The sequence below is a fragment of the Eulemur rufifrons genome, chromosome 28, assembly GCF_041146395.1.
Source record: "Eulemur rufifrons isolate Redbay chromosome 28, OSU_ERuf_1, whole genome shotgun sequence".
Taxonomy (NCBI): domain Eukaryota; kingdom Metazoa; phylum Chordata; class Mammalia; order Primates; family Lemuridae; genus Eulemur; species Eulemur rufifrons.
In genome coordinates, this window is record NC_091010.1 from 59,289,011 (window position 1) to 59,310,288 (window position 21,278).

A 21,278-nucleotide genomic window follows, 5' to 3' on the forward strand; every position below is an offset into this window, starting at 1 on the left:
ATCTTGGATTTTTTTAAGGTCTTTGAAAAGGGTTTTAAATTTACATTCCAGATTTTATCTTGAGACTTTGACTTCCTAAGAATATTGGATTTTATCTTTGCCCTCACGCCATTTCTTACTGCTGAGAATCAAGGGGGAGGGCATCTTGTAGAAAACCTACCAGAGATGTTTATTTTTATTCCTAGAACAACCATTAAGGAAAAAAATGCAAAGACGAATAGCTAAAAGGACAATATAAAAATTGAAAAGGGATCCTAAAAAATATTTACATTATCTGAAAAAAAGCGGGGGTGGAGGTGGAGGGGGAGAGGAGGAACAGAGGAGCAAAAAACACAGAGAACAGACAGAAAACAAATAATAAAATGGTAGACCTAAATCCATCTACAGTCACGTGTCACTTAACAACAGGGATACGGCCTAGAAATACATTGTTAGGTGATTTCATCATTATGCAAACATCATAGGGTACATTTACACAAACCTAGACGGTACAGCCCACTACACAACTAGGCTATAAGGAAGAGCGTATTATTCCCAGGCTATAAACTGGTACAGCATGTTACTGTACTGAATACTGTAGGCAATTAGAACACAATGGTAAGTATCTGTCTCTCTAAACGTATCCAAACACAGAAAAGGTACAGTAAAAAAAAAAAAAAATTACAGTATAAAAGATACAAAATTGTACACCTGTATAAGGCACTTACCACGAATGGAGCTTGCAGGACTGGAAGTTGCTCTGGGTGAGTCAGTGAGTGAATGGTGAATGAATACAAAGGCCTAGGACATTACTGTGCACTAATGTAGACTTTATAAACACTGTACACTTATGCTACACTAAATTTATAAAAAAATATTTTTCTTTCCTCAATCATAAATTAACCTTATCTTGCGGTAACTTTTTTACTTCATAAACTTTTTAATTTTTTAAAACTTTTTGACTCTTTTGTAATAATAAAACACAAACATTGTACAGCTATACAAAGACACTTTTTCTTTGTGTCCTTATTCTGTAAGCTGAAAGGTTTTCTCTATTTTTAAATTCATTTATTTTACTTTTTAAACTTTTTTGTTAAAAACCAAGGCATAAACATATATATTAGCCTAGGCCTACCCATAGTCAGCATCAGCAATATCACTGTCATCCACCTTCACGTCTTGTCCTACTGGAAGGTCTTCAGGGGCAATAACACACATGGAGCTGTCATCTGTGATAACAATGCCTTCTTATATGGAAATACAAATGGCTTAGAATAGCCAAAACAATTTTTAAAAGAATAAAATTTAAAGGTTTATACTCCTTGATTTTCAAATTTGCTAAAAAGCTATAGTAATCAGGATAATGTGTCACTGACTTAAAAATGGGCTCACAGATCGCTGGAACAGTAAAGAGTCCAGACATAGAAATGCATGTGGTCAACTGTTTTTCAACAAAGATGGCAAAGCAATTCAGTGGGGAAAGGAATGTCTTTTCAATAAATGGTGCTGGGACAAGTGGATATTCATTGCAAAACAATGATTCTTAAGCCTTACTTCACACCATATTAAAAATAACTCAAAATAGACATACACCTAAACATGAAATCTGTAATTATAAATCTTCCAGAAGAAAATATAATAGAAAATCTTTGCCATCTTAGACTAGGCAATGATTTCTTAGACAGTACACAAGAAAAATGAACTGTGAAAGAAAAAGCACATTGGATCTAAAATAAATTGCAAAGACACTTAAGAAAATGAGAAGACAAACCACAGCTTGGAGAAAATATTTGCAATAAATATATCTGCTAATGTACTGTTATCCAGAATATAATAAACTCTTACAACTTAAAAAGAAAAAAGAAAAAAAGCCGATTAGAAAAGGGAAAAAATATTTGAACTTCACAAGAGAGTACTAATGACCAATGAACATGTGAAAAGATACTCAACATGATTAGTCATTAGAAAAATAAAAATGAAAACAACAGCGAAATATTATTGTGTATCTATTTAATTGAAGTTAAAAATACTGACCATACCAAGTGTTGCCAAGAATGCAGGGCACCTGAAACTCATATGGTAGTGATGGGAATGTAAAATGAATGGTATAATCACTTTAGAAAATTGTTTTGCAACCCTATCAAAAAGTGGGCAAAGGACATGAACAGAAACTTTTCAAAAGAAGACAGAAAATGGCCAACAAACATATGAAAAAATGCTCAACATCTCTAAACATCAGGGAAATGCAAATCAAAACCACAATGAGATATCACTTATCTCCAGCGAGAATGGCCTTTATCAAAAAGTCCCAAAACAATAAATGTTGGCGTGGATGTGGAGAGATAGGAACACTCATACACTGCTGGTGGGACTGCAAACTAGTGCACCCTCTGTGGAAAGCAATATGGAGACACCTTAAACAGATACTAGTAAACCAGCAATCTCATTATTGGGCATCTACCCAAAAGAACAAAAGACATTCTATAAAAAAGACATCTGCACTAGAATGTTTATAGCAGCACAATTCACAAGTGCAAAGATGTGGAAACAACCCAAGTGCCCATCAATACATAAGTGGATTAATAAAATGTGGTATATGTATACCATGGAGTACTACTCAGCTATAAGGAACAATGGTGATATAGCACCTCTTGTATTTTCCTGGATAGAGCTGGAACTCATTCTACTAAGTGAAGTATCCCAAGAATGGGAAAATAAGCACCACATGTACTCACCATCCAATTGGTTTCACTGATCAACACCTAAGAGCACATATAGGAATAACATTATTAGGGTGTCGGGCAGATGTTGGGGGGAGGGGATGGGTGTATACATACATAATGAGTGCAATGCGCACCATCTGGGGCATGGACACGCTTGAAGCTCTGACTCAGGCGGGGGGAGCAAGGGCAATATACGTAACCTAAATTTTGTACCCCCATAATATGCTGAAATAAAAAAAAAAGGAAATTGTTTTGCAATTTCTTGAAAAACTAAACATAAATTTACCGTATAACCCAGCCACTCCACAACTGGTTACTCCAGAGAAATGAAACGCAACCCATGCTTTAAATTTTTGGCAGCTTTATTCATAATACCAAAACCTAAACATAAATGTCCATTAGGAGGAGAATGGATAAACAAAATTGATACATCCAAGAAGTAGAATACTCAGCAATAGAAATGATAGATTTGCTGCCACAGCATGGATGCATCTCTGATATGGTGTGTGAAAGAAGCTAGACAAAATGCAAACTAATTGTGGCAACAAGAAGCAAAGCAATGGTTGCTTGGGTCAAAGTGGATGAACTGTGAAGGGTTCACAAGGAATCCCTGGGGGTTTATGGAAATATATGGATTAATGCTTGTGGTGGTGGTTTCACAGATGTAAATGACTGGCAAAACTCATAGAATTGTATGCCCCAAATGGATGTACTTTATGTAAATTTTTCCTCTATAAAATTGATAAAGGGAAAAAATTCCTGATATCACAAATACTGTAGGAACCCTCTACTTTTTGTCTCTTTTCCCAGAAATGTGGGTTTATTTTAATAGCTTTGCCAGGGAATCTAATACTGTTGTTCTTCATACTTTCAGAAAATCTGTCTCTAGGTATTTCATAATATTTCCATATAAAACTTTAATGTCCATAATGGCAGAGACTTTGTTTTGTTTAATGCTCTATCCCCAACAGTGTGAATGAGATAATAATAAGTTGATGACTGCTTCACAAGGAGAAGCACAAGATGATACGAGAACATGTAATAAGTGGACCTAACCTGGAGTAGACAGTTAAGGAAGACTTCCCTGAGCCAGTGAGATCTGAAGGATAATATTGATTAGCCAAGTGAGAGATTTGAGTATAGATGTCAATTAGGTAGTTGCATACTTAAGTCAAGAACTCAGAGAGAGGTCTGGGATGGAGCTATTAAATTTTGGGAATCACCTAGGGAGAATGTATTGAAAGAAAATGGACAGAACCCTGAGGAACACCAGGGTTTTCAAAGCAAGAAGAAAAAGAAAGCCAGCAAAGAGTCTAAGAGCTTCAAAAAAGATGGGCAGAACACATTGTGTGGAATTGGGGTCACCTAGGGGAGAGAGCATTTGAGGGAGTGATCAACCCATGTTGACTGCTGCTGAGCTGTCAACCAGGACTAAGAAGCAGCAGTTGGAGGTCACTGGCAGCCTTTAGGAAAAGCAGCAGATTGAGATAACAGAAGGGCACAATCAAAAAGTAGAAAAATTGAACTTCATCAAAATGAAAAACTCTTGTGTTTCAAAGGATACTATCAAGAAAGTGAAAAGACAACCACAAAATGGGAGAAAATATTTACAAATCATATGTCTGATAAGGGACTCATATCCAGAATGTATAAAGAACTCTTACAACTCAACAATAAAAAGTCAACCCAATTAAAAAATGGACAGAGGATTTAAGTAGACAATTTTCCCAAAAAAGACAAATGGCCACACGAAAAGACACTCAGGATCTTTAGTCATCAGGCAAATGCAAATCAAGACCATAATGAGATACCACTAACGTGGCTGTAATAAAGGTGAACAATAATAGTGTTGGCAAGGTTATGAAGCCTAGGCTAATGTGTGCATTTGTGTCTTAATTTTGAACAAAAAAGATTAAAAAGTAAAAAAATAAATGAATAATTTAAAAAATATATACATGCTTATAAAATAAGGATATCAAGAAAGAAAGTATTTTGTACAGGTGTACAATATGCTTTATGTTTTAAGCTAGGTATTATTACAAAAAAATTAAAAAGTTAAAAAAACTAGAAGTGTATAAAGTAAAAAACTTACAGTAAACTATGGTTTATTTATATTGAAGAAAGAAAAATATTTCTTATAAATTTAGTGTAGCCTAAGTGTAAAGTGTTTTATATGAAGTCTATAGTAATGGACAGTAATGTTCTAGGCCTTCACATTCACTCACCACTCACTCACTGACTCACGTAGAGCAACATCCTGTCTTACAAGCTCCATTCATAGTCCCTATATAGCTGTACCATGTTTTATCTTTTATACTGTATTTTTCTGTACCCTTTCTATGTCTAGATATGTTTAGAAATACAAATACTTATCACTGTGTTCCAACTGCCTACAGTATTCAGCACAGTAACGTGCTGTACAAGTTTGTAGCCTAGGAGCAATAGGCTCTACCATAGCTATAGGTGGTGTGGTAGGCTATACCACCTAGGTTGGTGTACTCTTTGATGTTCACACAATGACAAAATCACCTAAGGACACGTTTCTCAGAATGTATCCCTATTGTTAATTGACGCATGACTTGCATCAATATTTATAGCAGCATTATTCATAGTAGCCAAAAAGTGGAAACAACCCAAATGTCTATCAACTGATGTATATATAAAAACAAAATATAACATATCTATACAATGGCATTTTATTTAGGCATAAAAAGAATGAAATACCAATACATGCTACAACATGGGTAGTCCTTGCAATTATTATGCTAAGTGAAAGAAGCCAGACAAAAGACCACATATTGTTCAATTCAGTTTTTGTGAAATGTCCAGAATAGGCAAATCCATATATTCAGAAAGTAGATTGGTGCTTGCCTAGGGCTGGGGGAACTGGAGGAAATTGGGAGTGACTACTAATGGGTAGGGGGTTTTGTTTTGGGGTGATAAGATGTTCCAAAATTATATAGTGGTAATGGATGCACAAATCTGTGACTATACTAAACCCCACTGAATTTTATCCTTTAAAAGGGTAAATTATATGGTATGTGAATTATATTTCAGTTAAAATTGTTTTGTATTAAGAACCAAAGGAACTCTAGAGGCTAGAAAATACAATATCTGATATGAACAATTCCCTGGAAGAGATTAACAGCAGATCAGAGACTGCAGGAAAAAAGTCAGTGAACTTGAAGAGAGAGCTTTAAAAACTGAAACACAGAGGGAAATAAAGGACTTCAGAAAACCAAAAAGCTCCTCAGAGACATGTGGAACATCAAGCAGTTTAACAAATGTGTAATTGGTGTTCCAGAAGGTAGGGCAGAAGAGAAAAAATACTTGAAAATTTAGAAGATGAGTCTTAAGGGATTAATAGGAATTTGTGGTGGGAATAAAGGGAGGAAGGGTATTTTAGGTTGAAGAGCAGTATTAGCAATATTGTGAAAGCTTGTAGCCATATAGTGAGTACTATTCAATGTTATTTTAAATACGCTTTTGTTACAAAGGATAGCGTTTTCTTATTATCTCACAAGGAAGTTTATTTTACTTAGTGATAGTACATATTTTGAATTTTCTTTTGGTAGCCTAACCATCAACTAACTTATCTTTTTGTATCTTATTAATCAATTGGTAATTAATAAGTGCTGGTCAGTTTTTTAAAAACAATTCTTAGGTAGCAAAGGGAAGCCAGTTGGGGCTTTTTATTGACCATGTGCTGCTTAAATTTTTACTATAAAAAGAAAAGTTAATAATTGCTGACATATTTAAGGCATAGTCTAAATACTTAAAATGTGGTTTTTTGTTTGTCTATTTTTCTCTAGATTTTTTTAGGAGTGTTTTTTTCTGTTTATGTTATGAATACCATTGGAATTTTGAAGGAGATTACATTGAATCTGTATATTGTTTTGGGTAGTATGGACATTTTAATGATATTGATTCTTCCAATCCATAAACATGGATATCTTTCCATTTATTTGTGTTGTCTTCAATATCTTTCATCAGTGTTTTGTAGTTGTCAGTGTACATATCTTTTACATCCTTGATTAAATTTATTCCTATTAATAATTATTTTATTTTTGATGCTATTATATTTGTTTCTAGAAATGAAGTCAGTGGAACGTGACAGTGGCCCATTAAATGAACTCCAAAAACAAAAGAGTGAATTGATACAAGAATTATTTACTCTCCAGAGAAAACTTAAAGGTATTACCTTCATGAGTTAGTTTATATTGCTGATAAATATAGTTATATACACATAATAGGGTCATATCATTCTTTTAAAGTGTATTAACCTGTTGGAATATAATGCTATTGTTGGTATAAAAAAGAATAGATAAAACATATATCAGTGTTAAAGCTTGTGTTTTTAATGTCACAAATTTTGTTAAGATCTTTTGTGTTCCTTTAATTGCTATATTAAAGTAGAAAATAAAAATCATTATTATGTACATTTTACATGCAGGCACCAAAAATTTGAGTATTGTTCTTATGAGTGAATAAAAAAAATTTATGTTTGATTTTTAAAAGATTGTAAGAATTTTTTAATTGTTTAGCTTTTGAAGATGAAGAGAAGGAATCCATTTGTACTACCAAATACCTACAGGCAGAAAAAATAAGAATCAATAAAAAGCCTCAAAGTGATGCAGAATGCTTAAGGTAAGAGTTGCCTATTATATTATACTTTGGTATAAAATCTGGTAATTTTTCAAGTTAAGTAGATTTTAGCATAAAGCTTAGTGCATAGATTTTTTATTTTATTTCAGAGTGCTACAGGAGTACAAACACTTTGGTTACATAAATTGCCTTTGCACCACCCAACAAGCATGCCCATCCCTCAGACAAGCTACAAGCATGCCCATACCCCAGACAGCATGCACCGTATCCGTTAAGTGTGGATTTACCCATCCTCTCCTCCCCCCTCCCACCTGCCTGGCACCTGATGAATGTTAACTACTAAATGTGCACTTAAGTGTTGGTCAGTTAAGTCAGTTAATACCAATTTGATGGTGAGTACACATGGTGCTTGTTTTTCCATTCTTGGGATACTTCATTTAGTAGAATGGGCTCCAGCTCTATCCAGGATAATACAAGAGGTGCTAGATCACCATTGTTTTATGTGGGTGAATAGAACTCCATGGTATACATATACCATTTTTTATTAATCCATACATGTATTGATGGGCACTTGAGTGTTTCCACATCTTTGCAATTGTGAATTGTGCTGCTATAAACATTCTAGTGCAGATGTCTTTTTTATAGAATGTCTTTTGTTCCTTTGGGTAGATGCCCAGTAAGGGGATTGCTGGGTCAAATGGTAGTTCTACTTGTAGCTCTTTGAGGAATCTCCATATTACTTTCCACAGAGATTGTACTAGTTTGCAGTCCCACTAGCAGTGTATGAGTGTTCCTATCTCTCCGCATCCATGCCAACATTTATTGTTTTGGGACTTTTTGATAAAGGCCATTCTCACTGGAGATAAGTGATATCTCATTGTGATTTTGATTTGCATTTCCCTGATGATTAGAGATGTTGAGCACTTTTTCATATGTTTGTTGGCCATTAGTCTATCTTCTTTTGAAAAGTTCCCGTTCATGTCCTTTGCCCACTTTTTGGTAGGGTTGTTTGATTTTTTTCTTGCTGATTTTCCTGAGTTCTGTGTAGATTCTAGTTATCAGCACTTTATCGAATGTGCAGCATGCGAATATTTTCTCCCATTCTGTAGGTTGTCTGTTTGCTCTCGTGATAGTTTCCTTGGCTGTGCAGAAGCTTTTTAATTTGATTAGGTCCCTTTTCTTATACCTCACGGACTCAATGTTATTCACATCCCAATAGATAAGACAACTTTCCTTTCTGTTATTCCTAAATTTTATTTTGGGGGTGGCAAACAATTGAAATTATTTTTAATCTTTTAGATTTCAGGGGAAAATAAATCACAATCTTTTTTACTTGAAATTTCTTATGCTGATTTTGTTCCTGAAAAATGAAAATATAATTTCTTTATGGAATATTTAGATGCCTTTTATACATTTGGATAATGAAATAATGGCTGATGTTTGAAATGATAATAGTCACAAACACAAGGAATAGTGACCTCAAGTTTTTAAATTTGACTATTATTTATTAATAATTCAGTGTTATATTTGCTGGCTTAATTTTAAAGAAGTTTCTATACTTTCTAGGCTTCATATAAGAAAAGGAAGCTAATCACTGAATCTATGACAAAGCAAATGAATGAAGCCTTCTTTCACATAAATCATATAGGAAATATGTCCACTAGAGCTGAACAAATGCTTCATATTAGCAGTGGATTGCTTTAGGCCATAATTTTAGTAGATTGTGAGAAAATATTTGCAATTTAATTTTATGTTAAGTTTTACAAGCATAAAATATCAATCTCTTGGGTGATATGTGTGATGCAGAATGAGTTTCTGTAATGACAATCTGCTCATTGATTTTTTTTACACTTTTAAAAATGGTGATGCCCACTGGTATCATTATAGTTAATAGCGTAAGGGCTTCCAATACCAACTCCAGTTTTGTGGGTTTATCACTCAGTCATAAAAATTTGCCCTGGGTTAAAATTAAACACACAAAGTCTGTTTGTGCTTTTTGCTTCACAAATGGTGACAGAATAAGTTTGGATAGAAAGAAACATCAGTTCATGTACCTAGTTCATTCATTGCATATTAACAGTTATAAAATGATATGCCAGTATTTATCAATTCCCACTTTTAATTCATTGATATGTGTACTTAGTTCCCCCATTAGTGTGTTTCATAAGAGCTTTCCCATGTGTGAAGAACAAAATCAAAGTACTGAGTGTAAAGATTTTAGGAAAGAGGACTATATCAGTCTTACAATTAGTGCAATAACACAAAGCTAATGATGGCAAGAAATGATATGACATTTATTCAACTTCATCATGAAGACCAAAATTAAGTTGATTTTACCCTTAAATTTTGGAGAATAGTCTTTTTCACCTCTGTGTTCAAATCCATACTAAATTCTATAATAGTTGCATTTTTCTTGAACTTTCAGGTTTGATCTTTACTAGAGTGGATGTTATTTTTATAGCAGAATTTCTCAAACTTGGCATTGTTGACATTTTAAGCCAGATTATTCTTTGTGGTAGGGGGCTGTCGTCTGCATTGTAAGATGTTTAGTAGCATCCCTGGTTTCTACCCACTAGATGCCAGTAGTACCCCCACCCACTTCCTAGCTGTGACAACAAAAATGTCTCTAGACATTGCCAAATATCACCTGGGGCTGAGGTAGGGTATGACAAAATAGCCTGGTTTAATGGTCTCTGCTTTAAGTAATTCTTACTTATTTATAAATATGTTTGCTTACTTAAAAGATTCTGTTTTGAAGAGTGTAGGATTATTAACTACCACACAGTAAAGCAGCTAATATGTAAAATATTGCTATGATTAACACTTAAGCCAGAGGTTGGATTAATTCATCAGAAGCCACCTGAAGGTTTGTGTAACTATGACTGAGCTAGTTTTTTCATACAGTGTAGGAAGGACAGAAATAATTAAGATCAGAATCTTGAGAGGCAATAAGCATAGTGATTAAAATTATAAATGCTTCTGAATCCTAGCTCTGCATCTTATTATTTTAGTGGGCATGGACAAGCATTTAACTTGTCTTTGCCTCAGTCTCTACATCTATAAAATGAGGTTAATAATAGTACCTACCTCACAAGATTATGGTAAAATACAAATTATTTAATATATATGTTGTGGTTTGGATATGGTTTGTTTGTCCCCATCAAATGTTGAAATTTGCTCCCCAGTGTGGCAGTGTTGGGAGGTGGAGCCTAATGATGGTGTTTGGATCACGGAGGTGAATCCCTCTTGAATGGCTTAGCACTGTTCTTGTGGTGGTGGGTGAGTTCTCCCTCTTGTGAGACTGGATTGGTAATTGGGCAAATGAATTAATTCCTGCATGAGTGGGTTGTTATAAAGCCAGGACGCCCCTCAGGTCTGGTACTTTTTTACATCAGCCTGCACAAAAGCCCTCACTAGAAGCCGAGCAGATGCCGGCACCATACTTCTCGTACAGCCTGCAGAACCATGAGCTAAATAAACCTCTTTCCTTTGTAAATTACCCAGTATTTCTTTATAGCAAAACAAAATGGACTAAGAAAATATAAAGTCCTTAGAGCAGTGCTTCACACACAGCAAATGCCCTATAATTATTAGCTGTAACTACTTATGATTTCATTTTTATTTCATACTGTCCATGAGGATTTTGTGCCTTTTGAGCTTCTTTCTCATTTCTCCTTCTGCCTGTTCTTTAAGTGCTGAGACTGCCCAAAGGTTAACCACTGATTTGATTCTCTTCTTACTTTGTACTTTCCATGGGCTATGTCACCTGGTTCAGTGGTTTTGATCATCACCTCTAGATGATTTGTCCCTAATCCCTCTTCCTTAAGCTCCCATCCTGAATTCCCAACAGTCTAATATAAAAATAGATCTGAGTGATGATGCTCTGATTAAATAAACAAATAAAAACAAAAACGCTTATCACACGTTCAAGGGCCTTCAGAATCTGTGCCTAGCCACTGTCTCCCTGCATACCCTATACTACTAGTCCATCAAAATATGATTTGTGATATATCCAAATATGCAACAGGCCTTTATACCTGTGTCTTTCTCCATCAGCTAAAATCTAACATAGTCTTCAAGGCCCAGCTCACATGTCATTTTTTCTGGGTTCTTATTCAAGTCTGAAATGTAGCAGGCATTTTTGATATATTCACAAATCTCACCATTCTTACCCTATCCCAATCCATCACCAAGTTTTGTTGCTTTTACCTCCAAAATATTTATTGCATCTTTCTACTTCTCTATGTCCATTGCATCTACCCAAGTTCTAGCCACCACCCTCTCTCATCTGGATGTCAATAACAATTTCTTTTGTGCTCCTCCCTCACCCACTCTTATACCCTCCAATCCATGGTGAATGGAATCATATGATTCACCTTGCTAAAGTCATCCAGTGGCTTCATAATGAACATAATAGAACCTTAAGTCCTTAATGTGGCCTAAATGATTCTTCACAGTATGACCTCTGACCACCTCTGTGATGTTATCTTGAACCATGATCTCCTCTTCACTCTGCTCCTGCAAACACTGCAAGCTTTCTTCCACCTAAAGGCCTTTACACCTCCCTTTACTTCTCCTAAAATTATGTTTGCCACTCTGCCTGCCTATCTCCTACCTGGTGGGACATACCTCATCCTTAGGTCTCTTTGAAATAATTCCTCAGAGAAGTCCCCCCACCCTCCTTCCCTGTGATCTAAATTGTATAACCTCTATTGATCACACCAGTTACAGAAAAAAAATAATGAATAAATAAATAAATAATGTAACCTCTGGTATTTTCCTTAAAAGCACCCTGTATTTTTTCCTTTATAGCACATATTCCATTTTTAATTACATATTTAGGTATTTATTTTGTTAATGTCTCTCTCCACCATATGCTCAAGAGGAAGGATTTTGTCTATTTTGTTCACCATTGTATACTTATGGTCTAATAATTGGGTACAGAGCTTGTCATACAATAGGTGTTAAATAAATAAATAGAAGAATAAATGAATGTAATAAATTGTGAAAACTTTCCTCTACTGTTCAGTTTTCTATGTTCATAGAGAACTTATTTATAATACTGCTATATCATTAATCACATTCTATGAGAGCTATGTGTATCAATCTATCCCACCAGACTGGGAACCCCCTCTACTTCTTGTTCATCCTTCAGTCTCTGCATCTAGTACAGCCAAGGGTACATTGTGTTCAATAAGTATTTGTTCCAGTAATTTATCTACATATAATTGAATTTTCACTATAAAAATGATAAAAGTTCTGTATTTATTTTTAGTGTTACCTGCAAAGACATGGTATATTCTAACCACTGGGAGAGTCCCACTTTGGAATGCAATTATTTTCACTACTGATATTTTCTTCAGTGTGGAAAAAGCTTTGCTAGTTTAACCATTCTGGCCTCCGCTGAGCCCCTCACTCCCTTATCCTGAAGTGAGGAGGAATGACTCAGTCCAGTTAGGGAATGTGGAAGGGTAATCTGGGCCATATGGGGCCCAGACTCTTCCCTTTCCCCGTTTCTTGGGAACCTGGCCTGCCTCAGTTTGTTCCACTCTGCTCATCTATCCCTTAAGTTTTATAGTGGCAGGACTCCTTGAGAGAAAGCTTGCGGGCTCCAGTACTACCTTTAATGGTGTGAGTTAAGTTAGTCTAATTCTGGGGTTCAATGCTAGAAAACCTTTGCCTGCAGATATAAGCCATATTTTCCAGTATCTGCTGTATCAGTAGTAAATGAGACGTTTTTGCCTCCCTTCTGCCTTCCTTATTTTTTAATTGATCATACTTCAGGCAGGAAAGAAGAGTGTTATATATTGGGCCCCCCTTAAGCTCCCCAAACCTATTTTTTTTACTATAATTACACAACCCCAGGGTTACCAAAACATAGTTCTTGATCATGATTTTTTATTTCCTCCAGATAGTATCATAACAGAGAACTTTAAACATTTCAAGTATTTTCTTTACTCACAAAACTTTCTAGCATGGTTATACATCTTGCATAACCAATATTTGTGCTTGTATAGTGCAACAGGAAGCTTGCTTCAGAAATAAATCTGCAAAGTCAACATAATGAGATTTTCATTCTGAGCACTTAAAGATAGTTTGGTTTTGTGAAGAGCATATTTGCAATGTAAACTGCACAAAAGTTAATATACACCTGCTGCTGAGATACTTTAAATGCATTAATGTGAAGTAGTAAAGTAGTGCCGTGGCCTCTTCAGTGAAAAAGTCATTCAGTTAAGTTGGTCATAGAGGGCACATTGATAGTCCTTAGATTTATAAGAAGGCATAAATGCATTGTGGTATTAAAACACTTTCAACCTCTCTAAAAGATACACACACACACACATATTTTGAATTTTACCACATATGTATATATATTTAGAATATGACAGTAGGCTATGTTGATGGAATAAAAAATTCAAACACTACAAAGATGTAAAATGTCAAATTCTCCCTTCTCATCAGCTTGCTCTGATGCCTCAGGTGGGACCATTGTTCAGTTTGGTGTGTAACCTGTCAGGGTTTATCTGTTTCTCTGTGTCTGTATTTGTGCATGTATACACACATGTAGTGTGTGTCTGTGTGTTTAGCAAAAATGGGATCATGGGATCACACTTACTGGTCTGCAGTTTGCCTTATTGCTTAGCAAAATATAGATATTTTCCACATTAATTTTTACTGATCAACTTCATTGTTCTTAATACCATTGTATGAAGATGCCACATTTATTTAATGGTTCTCCCACTAATGGCTATATGATACAGTTTCTAAATATTCACAATTAGACACAGGTTTATAAATGTATCCTTAAATGATTTCAGAAGTGTTTCTGTAACATTATTTATTAATAGAATGAACATCATTTAGTAGAGTAATAGGAATTGTTAGACATTTAGAAAGTAGTCTATATTTACTTCACTCTTTTTGTTTTCAACAAGAATTAACTCAAAGTGGACAGGTGTAACAAAATCTCAGTTCTAAAGTTTCTGCAAAATACTAGTCAAATAATTATATATCTAGACCAAATCCATATTATCTCTCTCTTTTAACATTTATAAAATATGAAAATCCCCATTTAATTCCAAGATCATTCTTAACTATGTATTTTGTTGAATATTTCTGTTGACTCTGCATCTTTTCTGCTAAAACTTCATCATTTATTCACCAGCAGAAGTGTCTCTACAGCATTGATTATGTAGCCTTCAAGCTAATAGAGATCCCCTGTTTTGTGAATTCTTGGCACATACTATAGTTATTAAAGCTTGTAAGTAAATACAGGGGAAATTTTGATGGTAGACTCGATTATTTTAAAAGTTACATTTTGATATAAATGTACCTATTTGTCCCCTAGATTTTGAAATAATTTTGTTTATTATACAAGCCATATACAGCATTGCAGTGATCATTTTCTAAATTCATTGGTGTCATTGATGTAATAATACAAGTTAAATGACCATAGTCAAAATTGGCAAGGGTGTGGTACAGAGATGATGCATACATTGCTGGTAGCAGTATACATTGCATATACATATTTGGAATATAATTTAACATATATAAATTATTGTAAGCATCTTAAAAATGTTTATGTCATTTGACCCAATAAATCCACTCATGAGCTCTATCTCAAGGAAAACAATTATAAGTACAGAAGAAGCTTTATGCACAAAGGTATTCCTAGTAATATCATTTATGGTGAAAAAATGGGAACAACTAAAATGCTCTACCATAAATGAATGATTAAGTCAACTGTGGTTAACCACTTGGACTACTACATATTTACCTTAAATGGAAATATTGGCATGAAAAGTTAACTGGGGAAAATGTATATAGCATCAAGAAAAAGAAAAAACTAGGGAGCAAAATTGTATAATCACTATTAAATGGAAACTAAAGACTGCAATGAAATATACTTAAATTTTAATAGCATTTGAGTTTGGGTACTAGGACTTTGGGTGAAATTTGTCCTTTCAACTTAAATAGTAGCTGGGTACAGTTCTATAGCTAAAAAGAGTATGCTGTTAGTTAAGGCTTTTCTATGCCTCTGAGAGGTAACTGCAAAAATAAATTAGAATGGTGCAGGAAATCATAAAAATACATGGAACATAAGTTTTGCTTAAACTAACTAGCAATGTTGGCTCATCCTGGTCATTATTTGATAATTCAGAGAAAGGTGACAATAACCAATGCAAACTACCCTTAGTTATTGTGCAGTGGATGAGGGAAGTCCTTCTTGACTCCTGTGGGCAATCAGTCTATGCATTGAAGCGTGAGATCTGCTTACCATTATATTGCTTTGGCTAGTTGCAAATGTATTAATATTCATACCATTATCATCTAGCCTTTTAAAGCTAGCAACAGCAATCTTTTCTTTAAGTGCAGATCTAAATTCTACAGCTTGATTATACGCTGAATAGAAAAATACTTCCTATAATTTGCTCTGAATGCCCTCCTTAATTTCAGGAGTCATTCATTCTTATTATTAGGTAAATAAAAGGGAGAGTGGTCACCACCCAATTCTGATGAAATGAAAGATCTTACAGAATCTACAGTCCATCTGAACTGAAGAGGAACATGGGCAAGTGGTGGGAAGACAGATTTCTATTATTTTATTTGGAAAATATAAATATATTAAAAGGAAGGCTTATGTACTTTTTAATAGCAGCATCCACAGTACATCGCAACTCTGCACTTAACCTTCCACTTACTCTTTAAAAATATTTATTACAAGATTTTTTATGCATATGTAAACATCTAATGCTCAAAATTAAGAACTTATTCTCTTTCCTAATTAGACATTCCTTTAGAATTCCTACTTACTGTTAAATTCTTAAAAGTTCAGAACATAATGAACTTCAGATTTACAGGAATGCACTGTATGATGACATTTCAGTCAATGGTGGACCTCTTAGATGACTGTGGTACCATAAGATTATAATACTGTACCTTCTCTATGTTTAGATACACAAATACTTACCACTGTGTTATCATTGCCTATAGTATAAAGCACAGTAACATGCTGTACAGGTTTGTAGCCTGACAGCAATATGCTATACCATATAGCCTAGGTGTGTAGTAGGCTACATCATCTAGGTTTGTGTAAGTACACTTTATGATGTTTGCACAATGATGAAATCGCTTAATCATGCATTTCTCAGAATGTATCTCTGTTGTTAAGTGGCATGTGACTGTATAGGGTATTTTTGCCCCATCCATCCTTATCAATATTATATTTTTCTTCCCTAGTTGATCTTAAAATAATATATGTAAACCTTATGTACTTTCTGAAGTATAATATAATGAGCACCTGGAACTAAACTAGAATATGACCAATAGCTTACATTAGCTATAACTCCTCCTTTAACCCATGCTCTCTTCCTTACCCCAGTTGTCATTAATGTCCTTCATTGTATTTCATCTTCTTGTGCATGTGTTTTACATAACTTACATGATTCATTTTTTGGCTTATTTGTAATTTTCTTTATTGCATTATATAATTATTTTAATTTATGCCATATATTCATATATTAATATAATCTATCACATATATGTGTACTCAATCTATTGGTTATTTTTTATTGTTTTTGAATTTTGTATATGGTATCGTACTGTCTGGGACTTACTTTTTATTCAGCGTTGTTTCTAAGATTTGTCTATGTTGGTGAGCATAGATATGTGAATATATCATAATTTTTTTTTCTTTTTAATGGACATTTGCGTTGTTTCCAGGCTTTTGCTATCACAGGCAGTGTTAATGTGCACATGTTGGTGCACATGTGCAAGAGTTTCTCTAGGATATATACCTGTTGGAATTGCTGAGTGTAGGGTATGTGAATGTTGAACTTCACAAGATAACAACAGACTATTTTCCAAAATTATTAAACCAATTTATACTCCCATTAGCACATTACAAAATTTCTCATTGATCACCATCCTCCCTCAATACTTTGTTTTCAGACTTATTAATTTTTTCCAATTTTGTGGACATAAGATGGTATTTCATGGTCTTAAATCTGTATTGCCCTGACTATGTGGTTGAGCATCTTTTCATCTGTTTATGGCCCATGCATTTCCTGTTCTGTAAAATGCCTCCAAATTATTTTTTCTCCCAGTTGTTTGAGTAATTTGTCTTTTTTAAAAAACTTATTTCCAGATGTTTTTAATTTTTGGTATTTCACTAATTGTAGATTTTGTCTGTTAATGCATGAAAAATATCTTCTCCTATTTTATAGGGTTTTTGTTATTATATTTGCTTTAGACTGTTATCATTGAACAGAGTTCTTACTTTTGCTGTGGTTGAAATTGTCAATCATTTCTTATTATAGTTAGCATTTTTATTTCTTGGTTAACAATATTATATATCTCAAAATAGCTGGAAGAGAGGATTTTGAATATTATCATCACAAAAAAATGATACATAGGTGCTTACGGTATTTCAGGAAAAAAATTTTAAAAACAAAGAAGGCCAGACGCGGTGGCTCATGCCTATAATCCTAGCACTTTGGGAGACTGAGGCAGGAGGATTGCTCGAGCCCAGAAGTTTGAGGTTGCAGTGAGCTATGATGATGCCACTATTCTCTACTCAGGGAGACAGAACAAGACCCTGTCTCAAAAAAAAAAAAAAAAAAAAAAAACAACACTCCACCCCCCAAAAAAAAACTCAAATAAATGATAAATGTATGAGGTGATGGTTATACTACTCTGATTTGATTATTATACAATGTATTCATATACTGAACATCATACTGTACCCCATAAAGATGTATAATTATGTGTCAATTAGAACCAAAATAAATTAACACAATAAATTTAACATTGATACAATACTGTTATTGAATATAATCTATATTAATATATCCTCTATTATCTTATATTCCTTATCATAAATTTTTCTTTTTCTTTCTTTTTCTCTATCTCTTTCCTGTCTTCTTTTCCCCCCTTCCGTCTTCTCTTTCTTTCTTAACCTAGGAACGAAAGATTACAGATTATGTTTTCTTTTATGCTTCTTTAATCAAGAAAAAGAACAATGCCTCAGCTTTTTGTCTTTCATGACCATTGACACCTTTTTTTTTTTTGAGGTGTCAAGTCTGGTTTTTGTTTTTGTTTCTGAAACAGAGTCACACTGTGTCACCCAGGGTAGAGTGCAGTGGCGTCATCATAGCTCACTGCAGCCTCAAACTCCTGTGCTGAAGCAATACTCCTGCCTCAGCCTCCAGAGTAGCTGGAACTACAGACACACGCCACCACACCCAGCTAATTTTTCTATTTTTTGTGGAGACGGGGTATTGCTCTTGCTCAGGCTGGTGTTGAACTCCTGGCCTAAAGCAATCCTCCTGCCTCAAGTGCTGGGATTACAGGTGTGAGCCACCATGCCTGGCCAAAAATAATGAAATACTCTAAAGCACAAATACAAGAAGCTCAGAGAGCCCCAAGCAGCATTAAAAAACATTAAAAAGCAAACATGTATACATATCATATTTGAACCTCTGAAAAACAAAGATAAAAGATAAAATCATGAATGAAGGCATAGAAAGAAAAAATACAAAGACACATTACATACAAAGGATTGAAGATAAGAATTATAGTAGTTTCCAGATGAGAGTCAGAGAAGCTAAATGTTTTATTCAGCTTGTTAATGGCCAGGACTAAAACAGAGGTCTTTAGACATATTAATAGTACTATTTTTTCCCCAGTAACCCATGTTGCTCTTTTAATTTCCATAAATTATTAAGTGTCTATTATTTATTCAGTCTACCTTTTCTTTATGAAAGATTTCTTTCTCAAAATTTTATATAACACTTATTGAATTTTAGATAATTGAATTTTCCAAATTCTTTGGTTTTAACTTGAAATTCTGATTATAGAAGCTATAAACCTGCCACTCTCTATGCAATAAAAATTTATTATAAAACAATGTATTATTGAACTAATAGGGTGAATTTTTACTTTTAAAATAGACTTAAAAAAGAGTTAGAACTTTATAAGGAAGATGACTTGAAAAGTGTTTATGAAGCTCTCCAAACAGAAATAGAATTTTTGGAATTGGTAAGCCATCATTGATTAACTTCTGTTCAGTATTATTTTATCTACTGGTAAGAATGGTTTTACTGGGATACATATCAATGAAGTAGTGCTTCGTCCCTCTGCAAAAAACAAAAACTCATAATAAACAAAACCAAGGTCAGGATATAAATCCATGAAGTGTTTTCAGTTCCTAAAGAGTTGGGTGCTACATAAAGCAAATTATATTCAAAGAGAATATGTACAATTTCAAACTAAGTCAAAAAAAATCAGATCTGACCTTGTAACATTTCCTTCACTGAAACTGTTATTAGAGAATTAATGCACTGAAGGAGTTTAACTATCATAATGCTTAAAAGCTTTTTGGTTTTGATAGGCATAAATTATACTTTTATTATATTTGATCCTAAAACTTTCTTATTACATATTTTTATGATCTGAAAAACCTTGGATTCAGTTATTAGAAACTTATTTTCTAATTGTGTGGGAGCACTTTAAATGGCTTTAACCTCTTGCTTTGGTTGTTTATAAAATGAACACAGTATTTTCCATGCTCTAATTTAACAGAAGACATACATAGCTTTAAAGTATGTTAAAATATACTTTTAAGTTTTAATTTGATACATTTTATTTCATGTTTATTTTCAGTAAACATTTTTTTGCTCAAAAATGTTCTAATAGGTGATATTTGAATTTATATTTTTAATAAAAACTTTCAAAAATATAATTCAGAAATGCCCAGAGTTACTGTTCTGCTAAATTTAGGTAAATTTTACGTAATTCTTTCATTAAGAATTTAATTTTCCTTATAAATAATTATTATATGTTTTCTTTTCAGACATTAGCACAGAAAGATCTTCAGAAAAACAAATAACAGAGAATTGATTGACCACCTGAGATCTGATCAACGCATCTTAGAATCCAACCTTTGTGATAGATGCATGAATGGTACCCATTACAACAGATTCTTGTGGAGAACATGAGGTTCAGAATATTCAAAATTGTTGATATCTGGAATTAATTTATTAGCAGTTTAAAATAACATTTTTGTCTTGTTGCTCACTAGAACTTGAAGGGTTTTTGTGTGGTTTGATTTTGTTTCTAATGAGAATGGAGAAGTAGTAGATACTGTGTTCCCAGGCTTCTTGTATACTCTTGATACTTACACAGATCTATCCTTTCTGATCTATACTTTTCACTCTTTGTCATAGTTTACTATAGGTCCAATTAAACACATATAGGAAGAAATGCTCAGATTATTGACCCAATTTTGTTGGTGCCATTTCTACCAGCAGAAGCACCTACTAGCAAAGGTGTTTACTTTCATTTTAATCCTCCTCTAATCATAAGATGTCTGTTGACAGAGGTCTTCTGAGGCCTTTCACCTGCAAAAGCCAGTTTTCTCTACTTTTCGCTATGTGTCTATAGAGTTAAAGTCTGGGGCACCTGCAGCCGTTTTCCAACAGTTTGTGCCTGCCAGTTTTCTTCCTAATGCCAGTGTTGGTTAGAATGAAGTAAGTTATCCACTGGGGAGGTACATAATTTCCTTAAAGCCGTCAGGATTCATTTTCTTTGGTGACCTGAAACACTGCAACTGAAAACAGCATGTTTATGGTTGGCTCAAACTTGGTATTGCTACCAGATTTCCAACATTACTTATCCTTTTGCTATTATTACTCCTGACTAGATAGAAAGTCTGTTGTCTAAAATTTAGTGTATCGAAACAGTTTAACAAGGCCCTAGATTGGGGTAGGTCAGGGAGGGGAACAAACCTTACTTGGGGATATATTTCAAAATACTGAGTGCTAATGTTGAAACCATGTTTATTTATTTATTTTTTTTTTGTGGTTGGGGCTAAATTATTGTCAAACATGAAATGTTTACAAATGCCTTATATCTACTGATGTTAAGGTAGAGTACTTAGGTATATGTAAGTCTCAGAGCAGAGCCCGCGCA

The 21,278-nt window shown here is 34.0% G+C and overlaps 1 protein-coding gene across 1 annotated transcript in view; it reads left to right on the forward strand.

The window, feature by feature from the left end:
• Positions 1-20,196, forward strand: part of CCDC172 (coiled-coil domain containing 172) — a 45,425-nt gene extending 25,229 nt beyond the window's left edge. Inside the window, exons 5-8 of the mRNA XM_069461072.1 lie at positions 6,795-6,896; positions 7,247-7,349; positions 19,259-19,346; positions 20,161-20,196. Coding sequence (XP_069317173.1) covers positions 6,795-6,896; positions 7,247-7,349; positions 19,259-19,346; positions 20,161-20,196 — 329 coding nt within the window. The remainder of the gene's footprint in view (positions 1-6,794; positions 6,897-7,246; positions 7,350-19,258; positions 19,347-20,160) is intronic.
• The last annotated feature ends 1,082 nt before the right edge of the window (positions 20,197-21,278 follow it).